Source organism: Anomaloglossus baeobatrachus, chromosome 1, assembly GCF_048569485.1.
Source record: "Anomaloglossus baeobatrachus isolate aAnoBae1 chromosome 1, aAnoBae1.hap1, whole genome shotgun sequence".
Classification (NCBI taxonomy): Eukaryota; Metazoa; Chordata; class Amphibia; order Anura; family Aromobatidae; genus Anomaloglossus; species Anomaloglossus baeobatrachus.
In genome coordinates this window covers 373,620,351-373,645,936 of record NC_134353.1, presented here as the reverse complement: position 1 = coordinate 373,645,936, position 25,586 = coordinate 373,620,351, and the positions used below count along the sequence as shown (strand labels likewise).

At 44.0% G+C, this 25,586-nt stretch overlaps 1 protein-coding gene across 1 annotated transcript in view; it reads right to left on the bottom strand.

The window, feature by feature from the left end:
* LOC142301705 (vacuole membrane protein 1-like) overlaps positions 1–25,586 on the bottom strand; it is a 144,732-nt gene that overhangs the window by 77,260 nt on the left and 41,886 nt on the right. Inside the window, exon 4 of the mRNA XM_075342754.1 lies at positions 6,935–7,070. Coding sequence (XP_075198869.1) covers positions 6,935–7,070 — 136 coding nt within the window. The remainder of the gene's footprint in view (positions 1–6,934; positions 7,071–25,586) is intronic.

Genomic DNA, 25,586 nt, shown 5'->3' with positions numbered 1-25,586 from the left:
CTCCACTAACATGAAACAACACCTTCATTCCTCATGACCGTATTCTCCCCTCCCACTTGACTAGTGACAGAACCCATCCACCCTACTTGATTAGTAACGGCACCAATCCCTGCCCCCTCTTCCCTTAATAGTGACAGCACACATGCTCCATTTGTCTAGTGGAAGTAGCTATGCCTCCCCCTTGACTGTTGGCAGTCATAGCTGCCAATAATCAACTGCTCTCTTCCCCATCTAGTTACACCAACCATTCCTCTGCCCTTGACGAAATCACAGCAGCCATTCTAACCTCCTTCAATTAGCTGTCCCTACAAGTGATGGACAAGCGTGCTCACCACTGCTCGTTAACCGATCGAGAATTGGGTTGTTCCAATGCGACTCAAGTATTGAGCATAATGGGAAACTCAAGCATTTTCTCGAGGCTCGATCAAGTAACGAGCTGTGGCGTGCACGCTCACCAAACACTAGTCCCTACCTCTAAGGCTGGTTTCAGACGTCCGTGTGACATCCGTTTTTAACACAGATGCCACACGTACCTATGTTATTATTTGCTGTTACTCTCACGTCCGTGTGACCTCTCATGACCCCGCACGCACACACGCAGGCATGTCTGTTTTTTCTCCGACAGCACAGGTGTCACACGGATCGCACACTGATGTGATCCGTGTGACACGTACCGGAGAAAACAGAGGTCTTTTTAATAAAAAGATTTTCTATATTTACCTCTCTGCAGAGATGCTGTCTCCCGCTCCTGACCATCGCTCATTATACTCACTGAATAGTCAATGCCCTGTGGAGTTGGAAGCAGGAGCAGCGCTGGGGACTTCAGTTCCGGGGACCGCATCGCTGGGTAAGTATACAGCAATGTGTGTGTATCCATGTGTGTCTGCTATGTGTGAATACATATGTGTGTCCTGGGTGTGTGTGTGTGTGTGTGTGTGTGTGTGTGTGTGTGTGTGTGTGTGTGTCCTGTGTCCTGAGAACCTGGAGCATCGCGGGGACAGCATCGGTGACTCAAAGTTCCCAATGATCTCTGATGAACCCGTGAAGTTGTGGTGCAGATGTCGCAGGGGTCATCAGGATGTCATCAGAGTTCATTAGGGATTCTAATGACCTCCTGGATGTCACTGTGCTTGCAGAACACTCACCTGTCCCCGCAATGCTGTCCTCGGCGGTACCCAGCGCTGTCTCCAGCAATGCTCTGGCTTCCAGGTCCTGAGTGCGGTGAATAATCGATGAATATAATGAGCGGGGGTCAGGAGCGGGAGGCAGCAGAGCCGGAGACAGTAGGTAAATATGGAAAATCATCTTATTTCACAGACCCGTGTTTTCTCCGGTACCTGTCACACGTATGCAAACACTGATGTCACACGTGTGACACACGTATGACCATAACCATGTGTGACTGGTACCTGATTAAACACTGACATCTGAAACCGGTCTAAAATATTAGTTAATGTAGAATTATCACCACTGCCAACATGGTCATGTACAGTGCCCTCTGATAGCAGGAAGCTCCTACATACACCAGCCTATAGTTGGGGAAAACCACCAGCTTTTCAACACTTAGGCTAAGTTCACACACTGCGTTTTTTTGACGCTGCGTTTTTGACGCAAAAAAACGCACAAAAACGTACCCACGGCAAAAACGCATGCTTTACCGCGTTTTGGTGCGTTTTTTGCTGCGGTTTTGCTCACTGCGTTTTTATGTGTTTTTTATCAGTGAACATTGCCATTAAAGATTGTTAAAAAAAAAGAAAATAAGAAAAAAAGGTCTGATGTCATTTCCTTCTTCAATATGTTCTTCATTCTCCACTAGTGTATGCAGGAGAGCAGACAGCTGCAGAACTTCAAGGCTCAGCATGCTCCATCCAGGGCTGTATGCTGGAGGGAGAGTCAGGGGGAGCAGACCTACGAGGCTCAGCATACTCCATCCAATAGTGTATGCAGGAGAGCAGACAGCATCTGCCGAACTACAAGGCTCAGCATACTCCATACAGGACTGTATGCAGGAGAGCAGACAGCAGCTGCCAAACTACAAGGCTCAGCATCCTCCTTCCAGGACTGTATGCAGGAGTTTTTTGCCTCCCCAAAAAAATGACGTGGGCTTCGCCATATTTTTGTATGCTAGCTGGGAACAGCAGGCAGGTACAGGCTGCCCCCAACCCCCAGCTGCCTATTTGTACCCGGCTGGGAACCAAAAATATAGGGAAGCCCTTTTTTTTTCCATGAATTTTATGAAATAATTAAAAAAAAAAAAAAAAAAAAAAAAAAGACGTGGGTTTCGCCCAATTTTTGTGTCCAAACAGGTACAACTAGGCAGCTGGGGATTGAAATCCGCAATGCAGGGTGCCCAAGCTTTCTGGACACCCCCACTGCAAATTGCAGTCCGCAGCCACCCCAGAAAATGGCGCTTTCAAAGGAGCGCCATCTTCTGGCGCTGCATCCAACTCTTCCAGCTGCCCTGATGCCGGGTGGCTCGCTGGGTAATAATGGGGTTGGGGAAACCTGTGTATTATCAGCTGGCCCTAAGCCCGAAATTCATGGTGTCACGCTAATATTAGACATGGCCACCATGAATTTCTAGTAAAGATTAAAAAAAAAAAAAAAAAAAAAAAGACGTGGGTTTCGCCCAATTTTTGTGTCCAAACAGGTACAACTAGGCAGCTGGGGATTGAAATCCGCAATGCAGGGTGCCCAAGCTTTCTGGACACCCCCACTGCAAATTGCAGTCCGCAGCCACCCCAGAAAATGGCGCTTTCAAAGGAGCGCCATCTTCTGGCGCTGCATCCAACTCTTCCAGCTGCCCTGATGCCGGGTGGCTCGCTGGGTAATAATGGGGTTGGGGAAACCTGTGTATTATCAGCTGGCCCTAAGCCCGAAATTCATGGTGTCACGCTAATATTAGACATGGCCACCATGAATTTCTAGTAAAGATTAAAAAAAAAAAAAAAAAAAAAAAAAAAAAAAAAAAAACAGAAAAATATTTTTATTAGAAATAAAACACAAACACAATTAGTGACTCCATCTTTATTGAAATAAAGAACCCCCCTCCGCAGTAATCCTGGGTCAAGGGTCCCGCACCGTCTAATCCGGATCCGATATCATCGGTTTGCTGGAAGGCAAAGCGATCAGATGATGTGTCAGGTTTAAGGACGTGAATAGTATGACATCAGCTGATTGTATAAACGACTTTTATACAATCAGCTGATGCATCAGTGCAAAAAAAAAAAACTACACACTTCTGTGCAGTGTCGGACTGGCTACCGGAGAAATCTCCAGTAATGCCAGGCCTGGATTCAGGTATCTGCACTGCACTCCGGAGCTGTCACCTGAGCTCTGGCGTGCAGCCTGGACTTTACAGCGAGCGAGCGCCGAGTGATTGATTCCCCGGCACTTGCGGTTCAGTTCATGACAGCTGCAGACATCCCGGCCTAATCTCCGGTGCTCTCACCTGAACTCCGGAGATCAGCCCGGTCTGTCTGCAGCTGTCATGAACTGACTGCAAGCGCCGGGGAATCTGTCACTCGCTCGCTGTACAGTCTAGGCTGATGCATCAGTGCAAAAAAAAAAACAAACAACAACTACACACGTCCGTGCTGACTCCCGTCCGACCGCGTCAGGAGCTGCCGGTAATCAGCTGATTACGCCTCCTGACGGCATCAGTTGATAGCCGGCCAGGCGGTAAAAAGCCGGCGTCACCGCGAGACTTCCGATCAGCTGATGCGTCAGGTGACCACATCAGGTGATCACTGCCAGGTTCTGCAGCTATCGTACGTGCCTGGGAGCCGGCACACATCGAGAGCGGGGGTGGCGGTACCGGGAAGAGGAGCTGGGAGTGGACATGGCATCGGGAGTCTGCAGACAGGTGAGTATGACATTTTTCTACTGTTCACTTTTGATTTAGCAGCAGATTCCACCACCTGCACGGGAACGGACATGGCACCAGGCGGGAAATGGAAGCAGCGGTGGCGGTACCAGGAGGATTCATGCTTCTATGTTTACTGACAGAAGAAATCCTCTTCCTGTACATGTCACTGTACTACCCACCCCTTGCGTTTATAGCTGCGTTTTTAGTCATAAAAACGCACTAAAACGCAGCTATATTGGCAATTTGCGATTTTCATTGCGTTTTTGAACATCTCATTGAACTCAATGGGTGGAAAACGCAGTGAAAAACGCAAAAATAATGGACATGCAGCGTTTTTGTGGGCACCACAAAAACGCAGCTAAAAAAAAAAAAAAACGCTGTGTGCAGACCGCAAAAATGAAAACTCAGACTTTGCTGGGGAAGCAAAGTCATGCAGTTTTCTGAGCAAAAACTCACCCGAAAAACGCACAAAACGCCGCGCAAAACGCACTGTGTGAACTTACCCTTAGAGGTCAGGGAGCTAAACCTGGTGATCACAGGCAATTTTCTACTTGCCATGGTTGCCTGCAATACAGTTTACCAATCCGTAGGTTCTGCCTGCCTCGCCTTTTTGAAATGTAACAGAATTGAACATGTAAACTACATTTGAAATTGAACTTTCCCATTAAAAGAAAATTATAATACAAATATTTCGGAAATGCTAATCAGCAACTCTGTAAAATTCTGTTAAAACAGGTTCTGCTAAAAGCAGAAGTGACCAGAAAAGATAAGGAAGAGTTCAGATAGAAGAACAAGGTAAAAACACACCACTGTCCAATAACAGTTTAAGGCTATGTGCCCACGCTAGAATGTCCCTGCGGATTTTTTTGCCTGAAAATCCGCGACTTTCGCGGCAAATCCGCACCCGCGGATTTGCCGCGGATTTACCGCGGATTTGCCGCGGATTTTGATGCGGATTTTTTTTTTTTTTTTTTTTTTCCCCATTCAAAGCCAAAAATCCGCACCAAATCTGCACCAAACAATTGACATGCTGCAGATTTTTCCGGATCAAAATCCGCGGCAAATCCGCCGCGGAAAAATCCGCAGCATGGGCACAGCATTTCCAAAATGCCATTGAAATGGCTTGGAAGTGCTGCTGCTGCAGATTTTCGGCAAATCCGCGGTAAATCCGCGGCAAAATCCGCGGTAAATCCTGTAGCGTGGGCACATAGCCTAAGGGGTTGTCTGGTCTTTGTGAAAGTCTGCAGTCACTCTGTGACTGTAGACTTCTGAATCCTTACAGTGTACACACTGCGCTGTCAGGATTCTCCAATGTTGCTAGAGGTCACATCTCCATAAGTATGCAATTTGCATATTTTCAGTCACATTGTGACTAGATTTGCTTGCACTCACTTAATTACTTTGTTTTAAGTGGGGTTGAATTAGGCTACTTTCACACATCCGGTTTTTGCTCTGCGGCACAATACGGCACTCTGCAGAAAAACCGCAACCGTTTTTTTTTTGCCACCAGTTGCGTTTTTTTTTTTGCATAGACTTACATTAGTGCCGTATTGTGCCGCATGGGCTTGCGTTCGGTCCGGTTTTTGCCGCATGCGGCAGATTTAGCCGATGCCGCGGCCGGATGGAACGTTGCCTGCAACGTTTTTTGCTCCGGCAAAAAAAAACGCATCGCGCCGCATCCGGCCGCTGTGGCGCATTTTTCAATGCATGCCTATGGACGCCGGATGCGGTGCGATGCAGAAAAAACGCATCCGGTCGCCGCATGCGGTTTCTTCCGCTGCGCATGCTCAGTAGCGTGCCGCAACCAGAAAAAAAAACGGACGGGCCGCATGTAAAAACTTATGCAAAGGATGCAGTGTTTTCGCCGCATCCGTTGCATAGGTTTCACAGCCGGATTGAGCCGCACTGCTCAAACCGGATGTGTGAAAGTAGCCTAAGTCTAATTGGCACATGACTGCATATATGCAATTTGTTCCGTGACTGTGCAGTCTGTAGCGTGCGTGCTATAAGGATTCAGAAGTCTGCAGTCACAGAATGATTGCAGACTTCCACCAGAAGATAGAACCCCGTTAAGAATTTTTTTTAGATATTTCACCTTACTAACTTGTACTATAAATGAGTTACATGATTTCTTCTCCAGTTATAGCTAGAGGTAGGTTTACTATTTACAGCAGGGCTGTGGAGTCGGAGTCGGAGTCGTGGAGTCGGAGTCGGAGCTCATTTTGGTGGAGTCGGAGTCGGTATAAAATGCACCGACTCCGACTCCTAAAATATATAATAAATTGGGGACAGGAGTGCAATGCAGAATGTGCTGAATATTTTACTAAATAACAACATTTAGTATAATGCTTATATTTAAGTGAAAAATTTATTGTAGTACAATGTGAACATCAGACATTTAATTGTTTTTATGATACAATAATCAAGATATTTGGATAGAACATAAAATATTTATTGGAATACAACTTTAGAACACAAAAAAACTAATAAATTGTAAATATGTAATATATATAATATATATATATACAGTGTATATACACACACACAAGATATATATGTAATCTACTGTATATTACATAGTGTATTACATATTTACAATTTATTACAGTTTTTTGTGTTCTAAAGTTGTATTCCAATAAATATATTTTATGTTCTATCCAAATATCTTGATTATTGTATCATAAAAATTATTAAATGTCTGATGTTCACATACACATATTCATGTACTACAATAAATTTTTCACCTAACTATAAGCAATATATGTAGGAGTCGGAGTCGGAGCCGGAGCCGGAGTCGGTGCAAGAGAATTTGAGGAGTCGGAGTCGGAGTCGGAGTCGAAGGTTTGGCTTACCGACTCCACAGCCCTGATTTACAGAGTAAAGTCCTATGTGAGTGCAGATGATAGATTGTAAGATGCTAAGCAGGGCCATCAATCCTCTTGGTGTATGTTATACGATATGTTATTCTGTAAAGTCTTATCTATAGCTCCTATAACTAAAAGTCACTGCACCGCAAAGTCTATTGTCAAAGCATGATTTATTAGCATAGTGAGATAAAATTCTTACTTTAAGCTCCATTCCTTCAAGTTTATCAAAGTTTCAAGAAAAAAATACTGCAAGGTAATGAATGGCTTCCTCCAAAGAACAATACTCTGTCGTTCTTCACGGTCTCGCCTTTTCTTCTCATTCAGGAAGTTGGAATCTGTGAAATAAAAATCAGAATAAGGTTTCACTTAAACTACAAATAATTGGGTATCAATGTCAAATTTCTTCACAGCCTGCGATTCCGAGGGCTGGTGAGGCATGCCCTACCGCTTTACCATTCCATCAACGGACTACCATAAGTGGAGTCATACAAAAAGGGCGCTTAGTCATCAGGAAACAAATCCTGTGCAAGGCTTCTGTAACACAGCTAAACAAGGGTTTCCTTCCGGGTTCTCCAGTTTCCTCCCACATGCCAAAGACGTAATGATAGGGGATTTAGATTGTGAGCTCCAACGGGGACAGTGATGCGGATGTATGTAAAGCGCTGTGGAATTATTGCCACTATGTAAGTGAATGAATATTATTCTTGTGCTAGTAGGAGTACTGGAAAAGAATATAGTGCTTAGCAGTGGCAGAATAGAGTGGTAACAGGTAGTCCTGCTTTTCAGCTGTTAAGCCAGACAAACATGACACAGCTGTTGGAACAACATCAGATATCTCTCCTAAATTCCTCACACATATAGGCTAGGTTCACACACTGCGTTTTTTTGACGCTGCGTTTGTGTGCGTTTTTTGCCGCAAAAAACGCACAAAAACGCACCCGCGTCAAATAAACGCGGCCAAAAACGCACGCGTTTTTGCCGCGATTTGTTGCGTTTTTTGCTGCGCTTTGCTGCGTTTTTGCTCACTGCGTCTTTATGCGTTTTTTATCAGTGAACAAAAAAAAAAAGGTCTGATGTCATTTCCTTCTTCAATATGTTCTTCATTCTCCACTAGTGTATGCAGGAGAGCAGACAGCTGCAGAACTACAAGGCTCAGCATACTCCATCCAATAGTGTATGCAGGAGAGCAGACAGCAGCTGCAGAACTACAAGGCTCAGCATGCTCCATCCAGGACTGTATGCTGGAGGGAGAGTCAGAGGGAGCAGACCTACAAGGCTCAGCTTCCTCCATCCAATAGTGTATGCAGGAGAGCAGACAGCAGCTGTCGAACTATGAGGCTCAGCATCCTCCATCCAGGACTGTATGCAGGAGTTCTTTGCCCCCCCCCCCCCCAAACAAAAAAAATGACGTAGGCTTCGCCATACTTTTGTATGCTAGCCGGGTACAGCAGGCAGGTACGGGCTGCCCCCAACCCCCAGCTGCCTATTTGTACCCGGCTGGGAACCAAAAATATAGAGAAGCCCTTTTTTTTTAATTATTTCATGAATTTCATGAAATAATTAAAAAAAAAAAAGAATGACGTGAGCTTCGCCTAATTTTTGTGTCCAGCCGGGTACAACTAGGCAGCTGGGGATTGGAATCCACAGTGCAGGGTGCCCATGCTTTCTGGGCACCCCCGCTGCGAATTGCAGTCCGCAGCCACCCCAGAAAATGGCGCTTTCATAGAAGCGCCATCTTCTGGCGCTGTATCCAACTCTTCCAGCTGCCCTGATGCCGGGTGGCTCGCTGGGTAATAATGGGGTTAGGGCTAGCTGTATATTATCAGCTGGCCCTAAGCCCGAAATTCATGGTGTCACGCCAATATTAGACATGGCCACCATGAATTTCTAGTAAAGATAAAAAAAAAAAACACAACACACAAAAAAATATTTTTATTAGAAATAAAACACAACACAATTAGTGACTCCATCTTTATTGAAATAAAGAACCCCCCCTCCGCAGTAATCCTGGGTCAAGGGTCCCGCGCTGTCCAATCCGGATCCAATATCATCTGATCGGTTTGCTGGAAGGCAAAGCGACAGATGATGTGTCAGGATCAAGTGCCTGAATCACATCACACATCAGCTGATTGTATAAAAGCCGTTAATACAATCAGCAGATGCATCGGTGCAAAAAAAAAAAAAAAATAATACTCACTTATGTGCTGATTACCGGCAGCTCCTAGAGCGATTGGAGGAGTCTGATCCCGTCCGATCGCTGCAGCAGCTGCCGGTAATCAGGGATGAAGTCTCCTGACGCATCCGCTGATAACCGGCCGGGCGCCGGCATCAGCCCGAGACTTACGATCAGCTGATGCGTCAGGTGACTGTGTCAGGTGATCCATCGCCAGGTCCTGCATCCTGCAGGCATTCGTACCCGGGGAGACTGCACACACCCGGAGCGGCGGTACCGGCAGGAGGATCTGGGAGCGGGCATGGCACCGGGAGTCTGCAGACAGGTGAGTATGATTTTTTTTTTTTCTACTGTACACTTTTGATTTCGCAGCTGCCTCCACCTCCCGCCCAGACATGGCGCCGCACGGCAGGATACATGCACAGGACGGGAGGTGGACGCAGCGGTGACGGTACCGGGAGGATTCACGCTTCTGTATTTACTGACAGAAGGAATCCTCTTCCTGTACACGTCACTTTACTACCCAGCTCCTGCGTTTATAGCTGCGCTTTTGGTCTTAGAAACGCAGAAAAACGCACCAAAACGCAGCTATAATAACAATTTGCGTTTCTCATTGCGTCTTTCAACATCCCATTGCACTCAATGGATGAAAAGCGCAGTAAAAAACGCGGGAATAATTGACATGCTGCGTTTTTGTGGCAGCACAAAAACGCAGCTGAAAAAAACGCTGTGTGCAGACAGCAAAAATGAAAACTCAGACTTAGCTGGGGAAGCAAAGTCATGCAGTTTTCTGAGCAAAAACGCACCCGAAAACTGCGCAAAAACACCGCGAAAAACGCACTGTGTGAATTTACCCATAAACGTTCTGCTTCCACAAATATTTCAGTGTTTACCATATGGAGAGCAGAGACAGCTCTAAGGCTGTGTTCACACACTGCGTTTTTTACCTGCATTTTTTTACCTGCGTTTTTGGTGCGTTTTTGCTGCAGAAATTTCTTGAGAAATTCTTGTAACCTTTCTGCAGACATTCCCTAGCCAAACCTATGGCAAAAAAAATTAGCTGTGCGCACACTGCGTTTTTTTCTTAAGAAAATTCTTTCAGTAGATTTTAAGAAAAAGAATGAGCATGCCACTTCTTTTCTGCAGCTAACTGCGTTAGTTACCATAGATAATGGCACAATAACGCAGGGAGCAACCAGCGGTAAAAACGCACCAAATCGCGGTAAAAACGGAGGTGCGTTTTTGGTGCGTTTTTTAACGCAGGTGCGCTAATCCTTCACTCTCAAGAAATTTCTTAAGAAAATCCTTTTTCTAGTGTGCACATAGCCTTAAGGTGCAGTCACACATAACGAGATCGTTACTACATCACAGTTTCCGGATCGTTGTTAAATCGCTGGTGAGATCGTTGGTAAGATGTCACACAGTCATTTTCCCAATTACTTTAGTAACGATGCAGCGACCTATATAACGATCTCGTTGGTCGTTGGGACCCTGTCACACAGCAGCTATGTAACGATTCTGACCTCGAATAGGGGCGTAGTGTTTGACGCTGTAAGCCACGTAGGCGTGCATATGCGTCACCTTTTCCACACCCCTCCGCTCCGATTGGTGGCCAATACTGCGTTTTGATTAGGCGGCTGGCCTAGAAGGCAACTTTGTATCGCTTCATCCTTTGTCCCTTTTTGAGCCTTGCTTTGAGCATAGAACCTGCGACTTCAGCTTCTATCCGAAAAGCAAGCAAGCAAGCAATCAGAAACAAAGTACGAATGAATCTGGGTGTAGTCGCAGGTTCTAGCCTCAAGTCAAGGCTCAAAAAGGAACAAAGCATGAAGCGATACCCAAACAGAACGCAGTACTGTTCTCAGTGCCAACCAATCGTTGCAGAGGGGGCGCGGAAAAGGTGACGCAATTACACGCCTAGGTGTCACACTTTAAGTTCTCATCTAGGTCGTTAACTAGATCGTTGGTAGGTGTCAAACATACAGATCCATCCTGCTCAGCAAAACTCCAACGAGCCAAAAATGGCCCAGGACATTCAGCAACGACCAACGATCTCACAGCAGGGGGCGGATCGTTGGTACGCGTCAAACATAACGAGATCGCTGGTGAAGTCGCTGTTTCGTACAGAAACTGTGACGTAGCAACGATGTCGTTAGCGATCTCGTTAGGTCTGAAGTGGCCTTAAGAAAGGCTATCTGCCTGACTAATCTCCCAGACATCTTCTGCCTAGGTAGAGTTGGAAGGCCACTATACACAATGGACTTTCAGTTGGTCCCTCCGATATCAGCAGCTTTGGCTGATCTTAATCTAATATGCATGGGAGCGTTAATAAAAACATACAACAGCTGACTGTGTAAAGTTTATAGGTGATATGGAAACACCAGAGCAGCTTATCCAACTGATTATTGATTCAACAGTGTGTACATGGTCAATAGGTCAGTATTTTAGCTTACTCTTCTGTGACTTTTAGGCTATGTGCCCACGTTGCGTTCTGTCCCAGCAGAAATTTCTGCAGTGATTTGAACAGCACACGTGCGTTTCAAATCGCTGCAGAAACAGTGGGTACTGAAAAGCCGATTTCATGCGCTCTGGATGCAGCCTCTCCCATAGACAGAGCGGGGGCTGCATGTAGAGCGCACGAAAGAAGTGACATGTCACTTCTTAGAACGCAGCGCTTCGGCACTAGCCAAAGCGCTGCGTTCTAATACGCCACGTGGGCATGGATTACGCACAATCTTCATAGATTGTGCTGGGGACGCAGGATGCATGCAGTTACGCTGCGGTGCAGATCACAGAATAACTGCATGAAAATACGCAACGTGGCCACATAGACTAAATCATCAATACTAGTGTACAAAAATCTGTGGTAAACTTTGCATTAGCTGACCAGCCATACACAAACCGGAAACTAACCATACCAGGATGTTCCACTTTGTATCTGATTGCATTCTACATATTAACAAGTAATTAACCAATTTAGAATTTAAGTCAATGGTATATGACAAGTGTGTTTTCTTAAAGGAAGCCTGTATAATTTCACAATCTTAAATACGTAAAAGTATTATTATTATTTATTATTATAGCACCATTAATTCCATGGTGCTTTACAAGTGAAAAAGGGTATACGTAAAAACTAGTACAACAATCATTAACTGTACAAGACAGACTGGTATAGGAGGAGAGAGGACCCTGCCCGCGAGGGCTCACAGTCTACAGGGAATAGGTGAGGGTACAATAGGTGAGGACAGAGCTGGTTGTGCAGTGGGGTACCGGACTGAGGGTTAATGACCACTTTTGGTGATATGACTTTATACACTGAGGTGCATATCCAATGTCTTATCTTGCCTTAAAGTTGGGTTTGCAGTGTTTATTATTACCTCTATTCATGTGCAGGCCACACGTTCCATATATTTCTGTTTAGGACAGAGAAGGAGCAGTCCTTTACTTCCTCCCTGCTAATGTCAGTCAGACCGGAAACCCCAAGAGGGATAGCGGTTTGTGTGGGTTTTTTCTCTTTTGCACTTATAATCCCTTCTTCGGTAGCACAATAAACCCCCTTCTGCTTCAAAGTGAATTCATCATTTGCTCTGACATCATTCTAAGGGGTACTTCTCACATAGCGAGATCGCTAGAGAGATCGCTACTGAAGAAGAAGGAGTAAAGGGATGGCACCACCTGAAAGTGGGATCTCCTAGGTACAGAGTACAATCGTGGCAAAAGGAAGAAAAAAAAGACGTATCTAATGAAGTGGGATCACCACATATGAAGTATCAAACACGAAATCTCTTATTGAATCACACATGAGAAAATCACACATAAAAAGCCACACATGACATGGAATACAAAAAATACATAGTGTCAAATACAGACATCTAAAAACAATTAAAAGCACAAAAGCACTTGAGTACAACCCACATTAGAGTACGATTTTTGGTCCACACTCAAAAACCCACAAATTGATATACACAGGTCCTAAAATATCCCTGTGATCATACCACAAAAAGGCTCGTAGATGGACAAATTAGATTACGCTGATAACCTGTGCAAGGAGATCCTGCAGATCTTGTAGCATGAAAAATTAGCCATCTGGTTGAGACATTGAAAAATACACAGCCATGGCTATAAAAAGAAGGTTAGTGGATGGAGTCAGGCTGACAAATCTGGTAGAACACCAAGTGTTTTTCAGTGTGGACCAAAAATAGTACTCTAATGTGGGTTGTACTCAAATGCTTTTGTGCTTTTAATTGTTTATAGATGTCTGTATTTGTCACTATGTATTTTTTGTATTCCATGTCATGAGATCGCTGCTGAGTCACAAATTTTGTGACGTACCGGTGACCTCATCAGCGATCTCGCTGTGTGTGACACTAAGCAGCGATGCGGCCCCTGCTGTGAAATAGCTGATCGTTACACACTGTTCTGGTTCATTTTTTGCTCGTTAGTTTCTTGCTGTGCAGCACACATCGGCGTGTTTGACGGCGGGAGACCAACGAGCACCGACTCTGTAAGCAGCTGGTAACAAGGGTAAATATTGGGTAACTAAGCAAAGCGCTTTGCTTGGTTACCCGATATTTACCCTGGTTACCAGCATACGCTGCTTACAGGTTGCCAGCACTGGCTCCCTGCACACGTAGCCAGGGTAAATATTGGGTAAATAAGCAAAGCGCTTTGCTTAGTAACCCGATGTGTACCCTAGCTACGTATACAGGGAGCCAGCGCGGGCAGCCTGTAAGCGGTGTACGCTGGTAACCAGGGTAAATATCGGGTAACCAAGCAAAGCGCTTTGCTTAGTTACCAGATATTTACCCTGGTTACCAAGCGCAGCATCGTTACACGAGTCGCTGGTCACTGGTGAGATCTGCCTGATTGACAGCTCACAAGAGACCATATAGCGATAAACCAACGATCCCTGCCAGGTCAGATCGCTGGAGGGATCGTTGGTGCGTCGCCACGTGTAACCCTAGCCTAAAATCTATTTTAAAAGACCCGGTGGACTTTAAGCTCACTCAGGGATTAGTATACTTGCTGCCCATGGAGAAGAGAAAGGATAGAGGAGGAAGCAACTAAAAGAGAAAGAGAGGAAGAGAGGCACACAGACAGTGCAGCTGCCTTTTACCAAGTGTCTGCTCATTCACAATCTGGATTCACAGTTACAATGCCCAGTAATGTTGCATGCTAACCTGCTGCTTGTGTGTATGTGAAAGATAGTGATAACAGTATGATCTCTATTTTTTGTGAGCAATGCATGGGCAACATCTTTAGTGATGAGCTCACGGAAAATGTACAGTGAGACATGGAGCCAATCCTAATGTACAAAGCACATGACAGCTTATGCTGAAAATAACCTAAAGTGACATTTTTAGAATAAGTAATCAATATTTTATTGGGGAGCGGCGCAACATTTAGCAACAATCAACTGGTATCAATTTCAGCCAAATGTAAACTGTGTACAGAGCTGAACAGTACAGGCTAAATCACTTTAGTGGGCAATTCCAGGTTGTGTTTTGAATATTGAAAACATGGAAAACCCCTTTAAGCAGAGCATAGGAATGTAATAGGCAGAAATGACATAGAAGAGGGCGGCGACGGCAAAAGTAATGTGAGTTAACAGGTTTACAGACATTTAAGTGACTGGACTGCAAGAGCACTACATCTGTAAGACAGCACACAGTTATTTTGTTAGTGGTTGAAGTGGTATTCCAACACTATGAAATTGGTGATGTTGGGATGAAAATAAGCAAGTTTGCAATTGACTTGCTTTTTGACCACCAGACACTGGTCCAGTGAGTGCAGTAGTTGCATTCTAGGCTAAGGAGTTAAAGACAAACTGTCAGCAGGATTTTGGAAATTGAAGTACAGACATTGCCATAATGGCACTGTAATACTGATTAAATTGATAGTTGCGGTGAAAATATCTGATTTGTGTTTTTTGTTCAATTAACGTGAAGCTTTCTACTAATATTTCAGTGCGCCTAGGAAGCATTGTGAGAAGCAAAGATGGTGGTCAGGTGGAGCGCTAGGGAACAAAACGATTTACTCAAATGGTAAAAGAACAAACCTTTTTATTATTACAACCCTCTAACGGCCACAACGCGCTTCGACAGCAATATGCGGTCTTCATCAGGTGATAACCGTCATGTTGGCTCCTCTATATGCTATATCCAAACAAAGGGATTAATGGGAGGAGCAGCCCTGGGAACACAGCGTTTCACCAGTTTTAGTAGGACCTGAAGTTGCTGAGCCATCGGGCCAGTGTCAGTCGTGAAGCAGCACCTGTGGTGATGCACTCCCGCTTTTCCCCAATCACGTGGTTTACCTGGAAGCAAGATCTAAGCGGCGGTTGAGGGGATTCAGCCAGCACGGATTCCACCAGCTTACGCGGACTATTCCTCTGACTTTAACCGGGGTTGTGCAGGGGTGCGCAACCATAATAGGTGAGCAGCCTCCAACACAATTGTTTAATTCTTACCACCAGGTATCATCACAGCGCGTTCCTCTCTTATTGTTTTTTTATGACGCATTGTGAAGGGTCTTCTCCTCCTGCTCTGGCCCCTACGTCTGCCTTTGATGTTTGAATGACAGGGCACTAATTTGTCAGTGACCAGTCAACTGTTTCAAATCTCGCACCAAAGCAGTCATTGTAGTAGTCTCCAATAAAGCTGATCTCCAATAAAATGGCACCTTCAACGGCACATGCGCAGTCGCCTCTAAAACATCATTACTTCAAGTTCTCAATCTACACATGTAAAGCCCACTAAACAAGTGCTTATTATACTATTAACAGCCAAGTTGCCTTTACTGGCAATTTATCCGGAGCACTGAAAATATGTCTTGTCACTTCTGCGCTGGTTGATGTTACACAGTGGGCTGTTATTGAAGACAAACTATTGTATTAGAGACTACTGCAATGACTACTCCAGTGCCAGATTTGAAACAGGAGCAAGGTCACTGACAAATTAGTGCCCTGTCATTCAAACACTGGAGGAAGACGGAGGGGCCAGTGCAAGACCCTGCCCATAGTCTCACCTCAGTGTACTGAAAAATCAATAGTAGAAATATTCAAACACAAATTAAACCAAAACCACAAATTGGATTTCTTCACATTATAAAATCCATAAGACATCTCTGGATAGGGATCATATCCACATCAAACGAATGGGATTAATGACAGTGGGTACGGAAACCATTCAGACCCCTTTAAATTTCTCACTCTTTGGCCCAGTGCCCACGCTGTGTAGCTTTGACGCGTATTTTCAGAAATCTGCATGTCCATTGTGAAGCCAGTAAAGTCTATGAGAATTCAGGAATGCTGTGCCCACGTTGCTTATTTTTCCTTTGCGTATTTGGTGCAGATTTGGTGCAGCAAAAAAGAAATCTGCACCAAATACACAAGGGAAAAATTCTCAACATGGGCACAGCACTTCTGAATTCTCAGACTTTGCTGGCTTCACAATGGACATGCAGATTTTGTTGCAGAGTTCTGAAAATCTTAGTCAAAATACGGAGCGTGGGCACTGGGCCTTTGTTTCATTGCAGCCATTTGGTAAATTCAAAAAAGTTCATTTTTTTTTCTCATTAATGTACACTCTGCACTACATCTTGACAGAACCCCCCTCCCCCCCAGAAATATAGAAATGTTTGCAAATTTATTAAACAAGAACAACTGAAATATCACATTGTCATAAGTATTCAGACCCTTTGCTCAGTATTGAGTAGAAGCACCCTTTTGACCTACTGCAATGAGTTCTTGGGACTGATGCAACAAGTTTTTCACACCTGGATTTGGGGATCCTCTGCCATTCTTCCTTGCAGATCCTCTCCAGTTCCGTCAGGTTGGATGGTGAACGTAGGTGGACAACCATTTTCAGGTCTCTCCAGAGATGCTCAATTGGGTTTAGGTCAGGGCTCTGGCTGGGCAGTCAAGAATAGTCACAGACTTGTTCTGAAGCCACTCCTTTGTTATTTTAGCTGTGTGCTTAGGGTCATTGTCTTGTTGGAAGGTGAACCTTCAGCGAAGTCTGAGGTCCAGAACACTCTGGAAGAAGTTTTCTTCCAGGATATCTCTGTACTTGGCCGCATTCATCTTTCCTTCAATTGCAACCAGTCGTACTGTCCCTGCAGCTGAAAGACACCTTCATAGAATGATGTTGCCACCACCATATTTCACTGTTAGGATTGTATTCAGCAGGTGATGAGCAGTGCCTAGTTTTCTCCACACATATCGCTTAGAATTATCACCAAAACGTTCTATCTTCATCTCATCAGACCAGAGAATCTTATTTCTCATAGTCTGGGAGTCCTTCATGTGTTTTTTTTCGAACTCTATGTGGGCTTTCATGTGTCTTACACTGAGGAGAGGCTTCAGTCGGGTCACTCTGCCATAAAGGCCAGACTGGTGGAGGGCTGCACTGATGGTTGACTTTGTGGAACTTTCTCCCATCTAATTACTGCATCTCTGGAGCTCAGCCACAGTGATCTTGGGGTTTTTCTTTACCTCTCTCACCAAGGCTCTTCTCCCACGATTGCTCAGTTTGGCTGGACGGCCAGGTGTAGGAAGAATTCTGGTGGTACCAAACGTCTTCCATTAAAGGATTAGGGAGGCCACTGTGTTCTTAGGAACCTTGAGTACTGTAGAAATTCTTTTGTAACCTTGGCCAGATCTGTGCCTTGTCACAATTCTGTCTGAGTTCCTTGGGCAGTTCCTTTTACCTCATGTTTCTCATTTGATCTGACAGGCACTGTGAGGTCTTATATAGACAGGTGTGTGCCTTTCCAAATCAAGTCCTATCAGTTTAATTAATCAAAGCTGGACTCCAATGAAGGAATAGAACCATCTCAAGTAGGATCCCCAGGAAATAGACAGCATGTGACTTAAATATGAGTGATTGAGCAAAGGGTCTGAATAGTTATGACCATGTGATATTTCAGTTTTTCTTTAATACATTTTTAAAAATTTCTACATTTATGCTTTTTTTCTGTCAAAATGGAGTGCAGAGTGTACATTAATGAGAAAAAAAAAAACTTTTTTTGAATTTACCAAATGACTGCAATGAAACCTAAGAGTGAGAAATTTAAAGGGGTCTGAATACTTTCCATACCCACATGCGGTTTGTGCAAGTATATGTCCAATACGAAAAAAATTGTATCTAGTGTAACAAAAAATGAATATAATATCAATTCTTTTATTAACTGTAGCACAACTCATGTTGTTTATCTTATCACATGTGATGTATGTAACATTCAATACATTGGGAGCACTGGCCGCAGTCTAAGAAAAAGGATTTCAGAACACCTACATGATGCTTGTAACAGAAGCAGCAGAAGCCCTTCGGGTGCTTCACAACATTTTATTTCTGTTCACGGTGGCTGCACGAATAGCTGCCGTGTAAATACTATTGAAAAAATTGTGCTACCATATAGAGGGGGCAATATCACAAAAATTATGCGCAGGAAAGAGGCAAGATGGATTTTTTTAATGGAGACCAGAGCCCCCCACGGTATGAATTTGAGGGATGAACTAAGGAATATATACTAATGTATTAAATTGTGATATATTATTTTTTGGATAAAATGTTGTTTTTCATCTGATCTATATTAGTGTGTGTTCTTCCTTATGGATTCATATATATATGGATGTTCTGTATATTAACACTCCCTATTTTAATTCATGAATTATGACAAGTTTCTCTCTGCATTTTCTACAAAATTATAAAATGAAAATAATAACATTTTTTCACTCTCTCCATCATATGATGTAAGTTGGAATTTATGAGTTTGGTAAAAATTAGTGATATGCATATATACGTATTTATGGATATATATTTATGGATATGTTTTTGTGTTTGCATATCGCTGTCATAATATCCATTCTACTTATATGTGTTTTGCTGCTCATGCGATATGTATAGCAACTATGCTTTGATATATACCGGTGGTATTTGCCTGTACATAAGTCTGACCTTTTTTCCTTCTTTTCTCTCTATGGTGTCATATCCGTTTTTATTTCTCCTCCCCCTCCCCTTTCCTTTAAATCTGCATTTGGTTTTCTAATCTATATGGATTGAGATTAAGAGCATGTAGCTCGAAACGCGTAATCCCTGTCATTTTATCTCATCTTCTATGGGGACCTTTTTATACTTCTGGATATGATCCATATCTGTTTTATTATGGAAATCTGAATAAAAATCAAGTTTTACTATACATCTTGGACACGAGTGCTGGATTCTTTCCTTTTTCCTGGAGTTCCCTGCCCGGGCCGGCCTCACCGTGCACCTGTCCCTCATCGGAGTCTCCATTTGATCTGGGTGAGCTGATTTTTCCTTTTTTCGTCTTACTACTTTCCGTACCCACTGTATGACTGGAGAACAGAGTAGGAGAGCTTATACTTCAAGCTCCACTGAAGTAAAACCTCTTGGGAGCAAGGTAATTTCTATCCAGCAGATGTACCAGTCCACACATGAAGACTGGAATCTGTCCATACAGAGTTCGGAAAGTGCCACTTTTGTCACCTATGAAGTCAGCTCTGCTGAGTTTCAAAGATTTTCCCAGACTTTTGGACACCAGTGGTAAAAAAGTAGTAAAAAATATTCGGGTTTGTATTAATCCGATATTAACGTGAGGCAGATTTTCAGCTTTGCACTCCCAAGAGGAAGAATGTGATTTTTTTTATAATAATAAAAATATCTATCTATATATGTGAGGCCTGAGAATCAGACCCAAATTAATATTGACCAGTTGGATGATGCTATCCATATCATGTTACCTATCTATAGAAATGTAATTTTTTTTTTTTTTTTGCGACCCACAGGGGGAAGATATCCTGAAAATTGGCAATCTCCTAATTTTTCAGAAACTGAAGCCACATGTTATGGCCAGCCCTGCTATGTTTCGCCAGAGGCGAGCTTTGCGTATCTTGTGATAATAAAAGCAATTGCCAAATTATGATCGTTGTTCAATGCCCACTAAGGTACATTGCCGTTTACAATTGTTCCACCTTTATTGGAGGCCTTCCTTCCATCATAAATCTGAGCCACTTCCGTGACACAGGTTTAGTAATTTTCTTTTGTTTATCCCTTTTTAATATATAAATAAATATATATATATTATATATATATATATATATATATATATATATATATATATATATATATATATATATATATATATATATATATATAGTAAAGACCATAAGTTTGGACACACCCTCTCATACAAAGGGTTTTCTTTCTTTTCACGACTTTGAAAATTGTAGATTCAGAGTGAAGGCATCAAAACGATGAATTAACACATGTGGAATGAAATACTTAAACAAAATGTGAAACAACTGAAGATATGTCTTATATTCTAGGTTGGTTCTTCAAAGTAACTAATTTTTGCTCTGATTACTGCTTTGCACACTCTTGGCATTCTCTTGATGAGCTTCAAGAGGTAGTCACCGGAAATGGTCTTCACTTCACAGGTGTGCCCTGTCAGGCTTAATAAGTGGGATGTCTTGCCTTATAAATGGGGTTGGGACCATCAGTTGTGTTGTGCAGAAGTCTGGTGGATACACAGCTGATAGTCCTACTGAATAGACTGTTAGCTGTTTTTTTCTTGCCATAATACAAATTCTAAGTAAAGAAAAACGAGTGGCCATCATTACTTTAGGAAATGAAGGTCAGTCAGTCTGAAAAATTGGGAAAACTTTGAAAGTGTCCCCAAGTGCAGTGACAAAAACCATCAAACGCTACAAAGAAACTGGCTCACATGAGGACCGCCCCAGGAAAGGAAGACCAAGAGTCGCCTCTGCTGCGGAGGATAAGTTTATCCGAGTCACCAGCCACAGATATCGCAGATTAAGAGCAGCTCAGATTAGAGACCAGGTCAATGCCACACAGTTTTGATGCCTTTTTTGCTCATGCTGGCAGCAGAGCTGGAGGCGAGGATAATTAGCATATTGCATCTAATGCTCATCTGGCCCCAGCCTAAGGGGTACTTCTCACATAGCGAGATCGCTGCCGAGTCACAGGTTTTGTGACGCACCAGTGACCTCATCAGCGATCTCGCTGTGTATGTGACACTAAGCAGCAACCTGGCCCCTGCTGTGAAATCACTGATCGTTACACACTGTTCTGGTTCATTTTTTGCTCATTGGTCTCCCGCTGTGCAGCACACATCGGCGTGTTTGACGGCGGGTGACCAACGAGCACCGACTGTGTAAGCAGCGTACGCTGGTAACCAGGGTAAATATCAGGTAACTAAGCAAAGCGCTTTGCTTAGTAACCCAATGTGTACCCTAGCTACGTATACAGGGAGACAGCGCTGGCAGCCTGTAAGCGGTGTATGCTGGTAACCAGGGTAAATATCGGGTATCCAAGCAAAGCGCTTTGCTTAGTTACCCGATATTTACCCTGGTTACCAAGCGCAGCATCGTTCCATGAGTCGCTGGTGAGATCTGCCTGATTGACAGCTCACCAGAGACAATGTAGCGACGCACCAGTGATCCTGACCAGGTCGTATCGTGGTCGGAATCGCTGGTACGTCATTTAGTGAGACGGTACCCTAACTCTTGAGATGCCAGCCATCTCTCTCCAGCCCATTACGGTCTATAGAGTAGTCAGCTGCTCACCTCCTTCCTTCTCAGCTCCTGACCTGTTAGTCATGCAAAATCATCAGGCCCCCAGCATCTGCATTTTCCAGAGCTGTTCTCCTAATCAGTCCTTTCACATTCAGTCATGTGCTTGTTCAAATGCCCTGTAATGTTTATATAGTTAAGAACAAGTACTGACAAACTGTTAAAAGGGAACCAAACATCAGGGCGGCACGGTGGCTCAGTGGTTAGCACTGCAGTCTTGCAGCGCTGAGGTCCTGGGTTCAAATCCCACCAAGGACACCATCTGCAAGGAATTTGTATGTTCTCCCTGTGTTTGTGTGGGTTTCCTCCGGGTACTCCAGTTTCCTTCCACACTCCAAAACATACAGTTAGGGATCTTAGATTGTGAGCCCCAATGGGGACAGTGTTGCCAATGTATGTAAAGTGCTATGGAATTAATAGCGCTATATAAATGAATAAATTAATTATTATTATCAGGATTTTCGTGTATAAGGTGCAGCCAGTACTGGCACTATCAGGCACAGTGCATACTATCAGGGGGCAGCTTGGGTGTTTATAAAGTTGGATTTCACTGCCTAAAGTTTCAAAAATCAAGCACTTTTTGATTGACATGTGCACCTCTCTCCTAATGTCCGGGCGTGTTATGCACGTGTATCCCCGCCCCCCCCCCCACCCGCCACCTGTTCCTCCCTCTTTCAGGTTGTATTCAAATTTCTCTCTTCAGAAACATGGCGCCGGAGTTGGCACCTGCGCATAGCGCTTATCTCTGGCACCATGTTTCTGAAGCCCACAGTAGCTAGTATTACCTGCAGCTACGATATCGTGCTGCCCCAGGACACCGTGCCAGCACAGCAGCCGCTTAGGACACCGGGACGCCACAGGAAAAAGCCGACAGCAGCCTGCCAGCGACATTGGGGGTCAGGTGAGGTAAGTTCACAATGGACTCACATGACCCAGTGACGGCAGTGCTGCGAGACCTGGTCATGGTGTCCTGGGGCGGCACGATATCGTTGCTGCAGGTAATGCTAGCTACTGCGGGCTTCAGAAACATGGCGCCGGAGATAAGCGCTATGCGCAGGTGCCAACTCTGGCGCCATGTTTCTGAAGAGAGAAATTTGAATACAACCAGAGAGAGGGAGGAACAGGTGGCGGGAGGGGGGGGGGGGGGGGGGGATACACGTGCACAACCCGTCCGGACAACAGGAGAGAGGGAGGAACAGGTGGCGGGGATAAACGTGCATAAACCCGCCCGGACATTAGGAGAGCGGTGCACACGTCAATCAAAAAGTGCACGAATTTTCAAACTTTATAAAGTTGGATTTCGCTGCCTAAACACCCGAGCTGCCCACTAATGGTATGTACACACTGTGCCTCATAGTGGCTGCACCTTATACATGAAAATCCTGATGTTAGGTTCCCTGTAATGTATCACAGCAGCAGAAGCTCAACATTAGGACAAATCTACTGAACAAAAACTGACATTTAAGTAAGAGTACCTGCCCCTAGCCTTTCCTGCAGTGAAATAGACTTCTAAACTGTGTGCTACTCAATACATGACATAAATAACCCTTTAAAAAAAAAAAAGAGATGTATGCAGCACAATAGGCTGAACAAAGATAAACCGCCCGATACAACTAGACCGATGCTGTTCGTGCCAGTCTTGATGAGGAGATGTGCTGGAGTCAGACGCTCCGGATTCATTTTTGGAACAAGCCTTGTTTGACTTGCTTTTAACAAGTTAGCTAATTCACTGTTATTAAATAGCACAGTTTAGGTTTCCTACATCCTATTACTGTGAAGTCCATATTTTCCTGAATGCAAATGATAAAAACATGTTACGTGTAGCCATCGAGTCAGCAATGAACAGTTTCCAGCTCTGAAGGCTGAAGAATTGGAACGGTGACAACACATTCAAATCAAGCCAGAATGGCCAAACAAGAGGCAAATCTGAAAAACGGGAAAGTGCATAGATGTCTTTTAGATACAATACATCCCCCTCCACTGAAAACTGCGTATAAAGTTGGAACATAACAATAATCTGAAAATAAAGATGTACAGAGTATTTAAAGCACATATTCAGTTGCAATCAACATGAAACCCCCAGGGGAAAAATGTACAATGTGGTGTTTGCAATAAACCAATGAAACAAGCACAATTTAAAAGGCTCAATACAACTTACATAAGAAGGGATTTCTCCAAACTCTACACAAAATGCCACCTTTATTAACTATTGCAGTCTCAGAGTTACTAAACCTCTTCAAGAAAGCATCTTTAGAATCTAGTAGCTTTCTTTCAACTTGAATGACAAATGTGATGTAAAGCTGGACATCAGCATTCTTAATAAACCCTTACCCATTCCTGATGGACAATGACTTCCAGTTCACTAATAAGGTATATTCTTGGGCTTGTATTCTACAACCGCCTACTGGAAATTCCACCAAAGGTTTTCAGTGGAGAGTTAAATAGGCATCTTTAACGACTTCTCCAGAATCTTCCAGGACTGCTTCCGAAACCAAGCCCTGGTGGACTTTGAAGTTTGCTTGGGATTATTATCCCTTCAGAAGATTTAATGATGTCCTAGCTTCAGCTTTCTCACAGAAGGCATGACTTTTTTTTCAAGGATTTCCTGATACTGGATTGAATCCATGTTGTCCTTCACGTTCTGCTGTTAGGGAAGTAAAGCAGTCCCAGATCATAAAGCCACTATATGTAGAATGTTCTGGTCAGCGTATGCTTCATTCCTCCTCCTCAAGACATAAATCTGATCCATTATTTGATTTGAACCTCAGGTACTCAACCTTTCTTGTGCTTTTGGGTGAGTAGGTGTATGTATTAGAACCTGGCATGGAGACATTCAGCATTTCGCCTTGCTATGCAAACCACAGTGCCCACTGCCGCCCAATCTTGCTCCAGGCCTTCTGTCTCCTCAGAAATCTAGGGGCAGCTGGTGAAAGTTTCCTTTGTCAACACAAGGTGGTGTAACCAGTGTTCCTTTACCTTTGAACTTTAAAGGGGGTCGTTCGAAGTCTAAAGTATTTTTCCTTCATAATTTATTTACTGCCATACTCTAAACAATTTTCTAAAATAATTGAATTAAAAATACCCTACCGCTCCCTTATATAACTACAGTAACTACTATTCTCCTTTTTGATGAGCTTTGAGAATCTCAGTTCATGCTGGCATACTCAAACGAAGAGTCACCAGGGGGCAGTGGCTGCCGTCATTGATGCAGCCTCTAACCCTTCCCTGAAACAAAGCATCATAAGTGACGTTTCAGGAGCTGAGCTAGCCCCAGTGCACTGTGCACAATAGCACAATAACAGCACACTTTCCAATGCTAGATCAGATCACCAGTAATGAGCCGGCAGGAGAACATTGTCAGACTACCCGGTGTACAGAGACCAGCGTCGCTCCCGCAGGTGATGTCACCCATGATGTGGCCAAACATTAAAGGGCACCTTTCCACCTATCCTAAACTCCCAAGTTCTTTGACTGACCGCTCTGGCTGTATAGAGCCAGAGAAGCGGTTATCAGTGATGGGGGCGGGGTTGGAGGACTGCATACCAGCACGTTTACTAGTCCTCTAGTGATAATCTCTTGCCGATAAAACAGTGACTGCATTCTTCACTAGGACGACTGGCGCAGAAGAGGATTTTGACATTCCTGCATTGGTCGTGATAGTGAAGAAGGGGGGGTGTCTGGTGATATCTGCAAACTATGCAGATCACACCACATAAGGAGTTTTCCTCCTTAGGAGCTTTCTGCGCATGCACAGTCCTAGTGAATGACAGCGCTTATTAGATTGTGGGTGGAGGATGCAGGTCACTGAAAGAAGAGCAACCTGTCAATCACAGGCAGCGGTTGAGAAAAGAGAAGACAAGCAGCAGATCTGTATGTGCAGTGCCCCCACCAACACTGCAATTCAAGCCCATTTACATAACAGCACATTTCTCTGAAACAAACACTGATTTCTAAAGTAAAGCCATGAATGTAGTCAGCATTATAGTGCCAATACACAGATACCATTAGTTTGGGGTAGACATACTTGATGACAGGTTCCTTTTAAAATATGGCACCTTTAAAAAC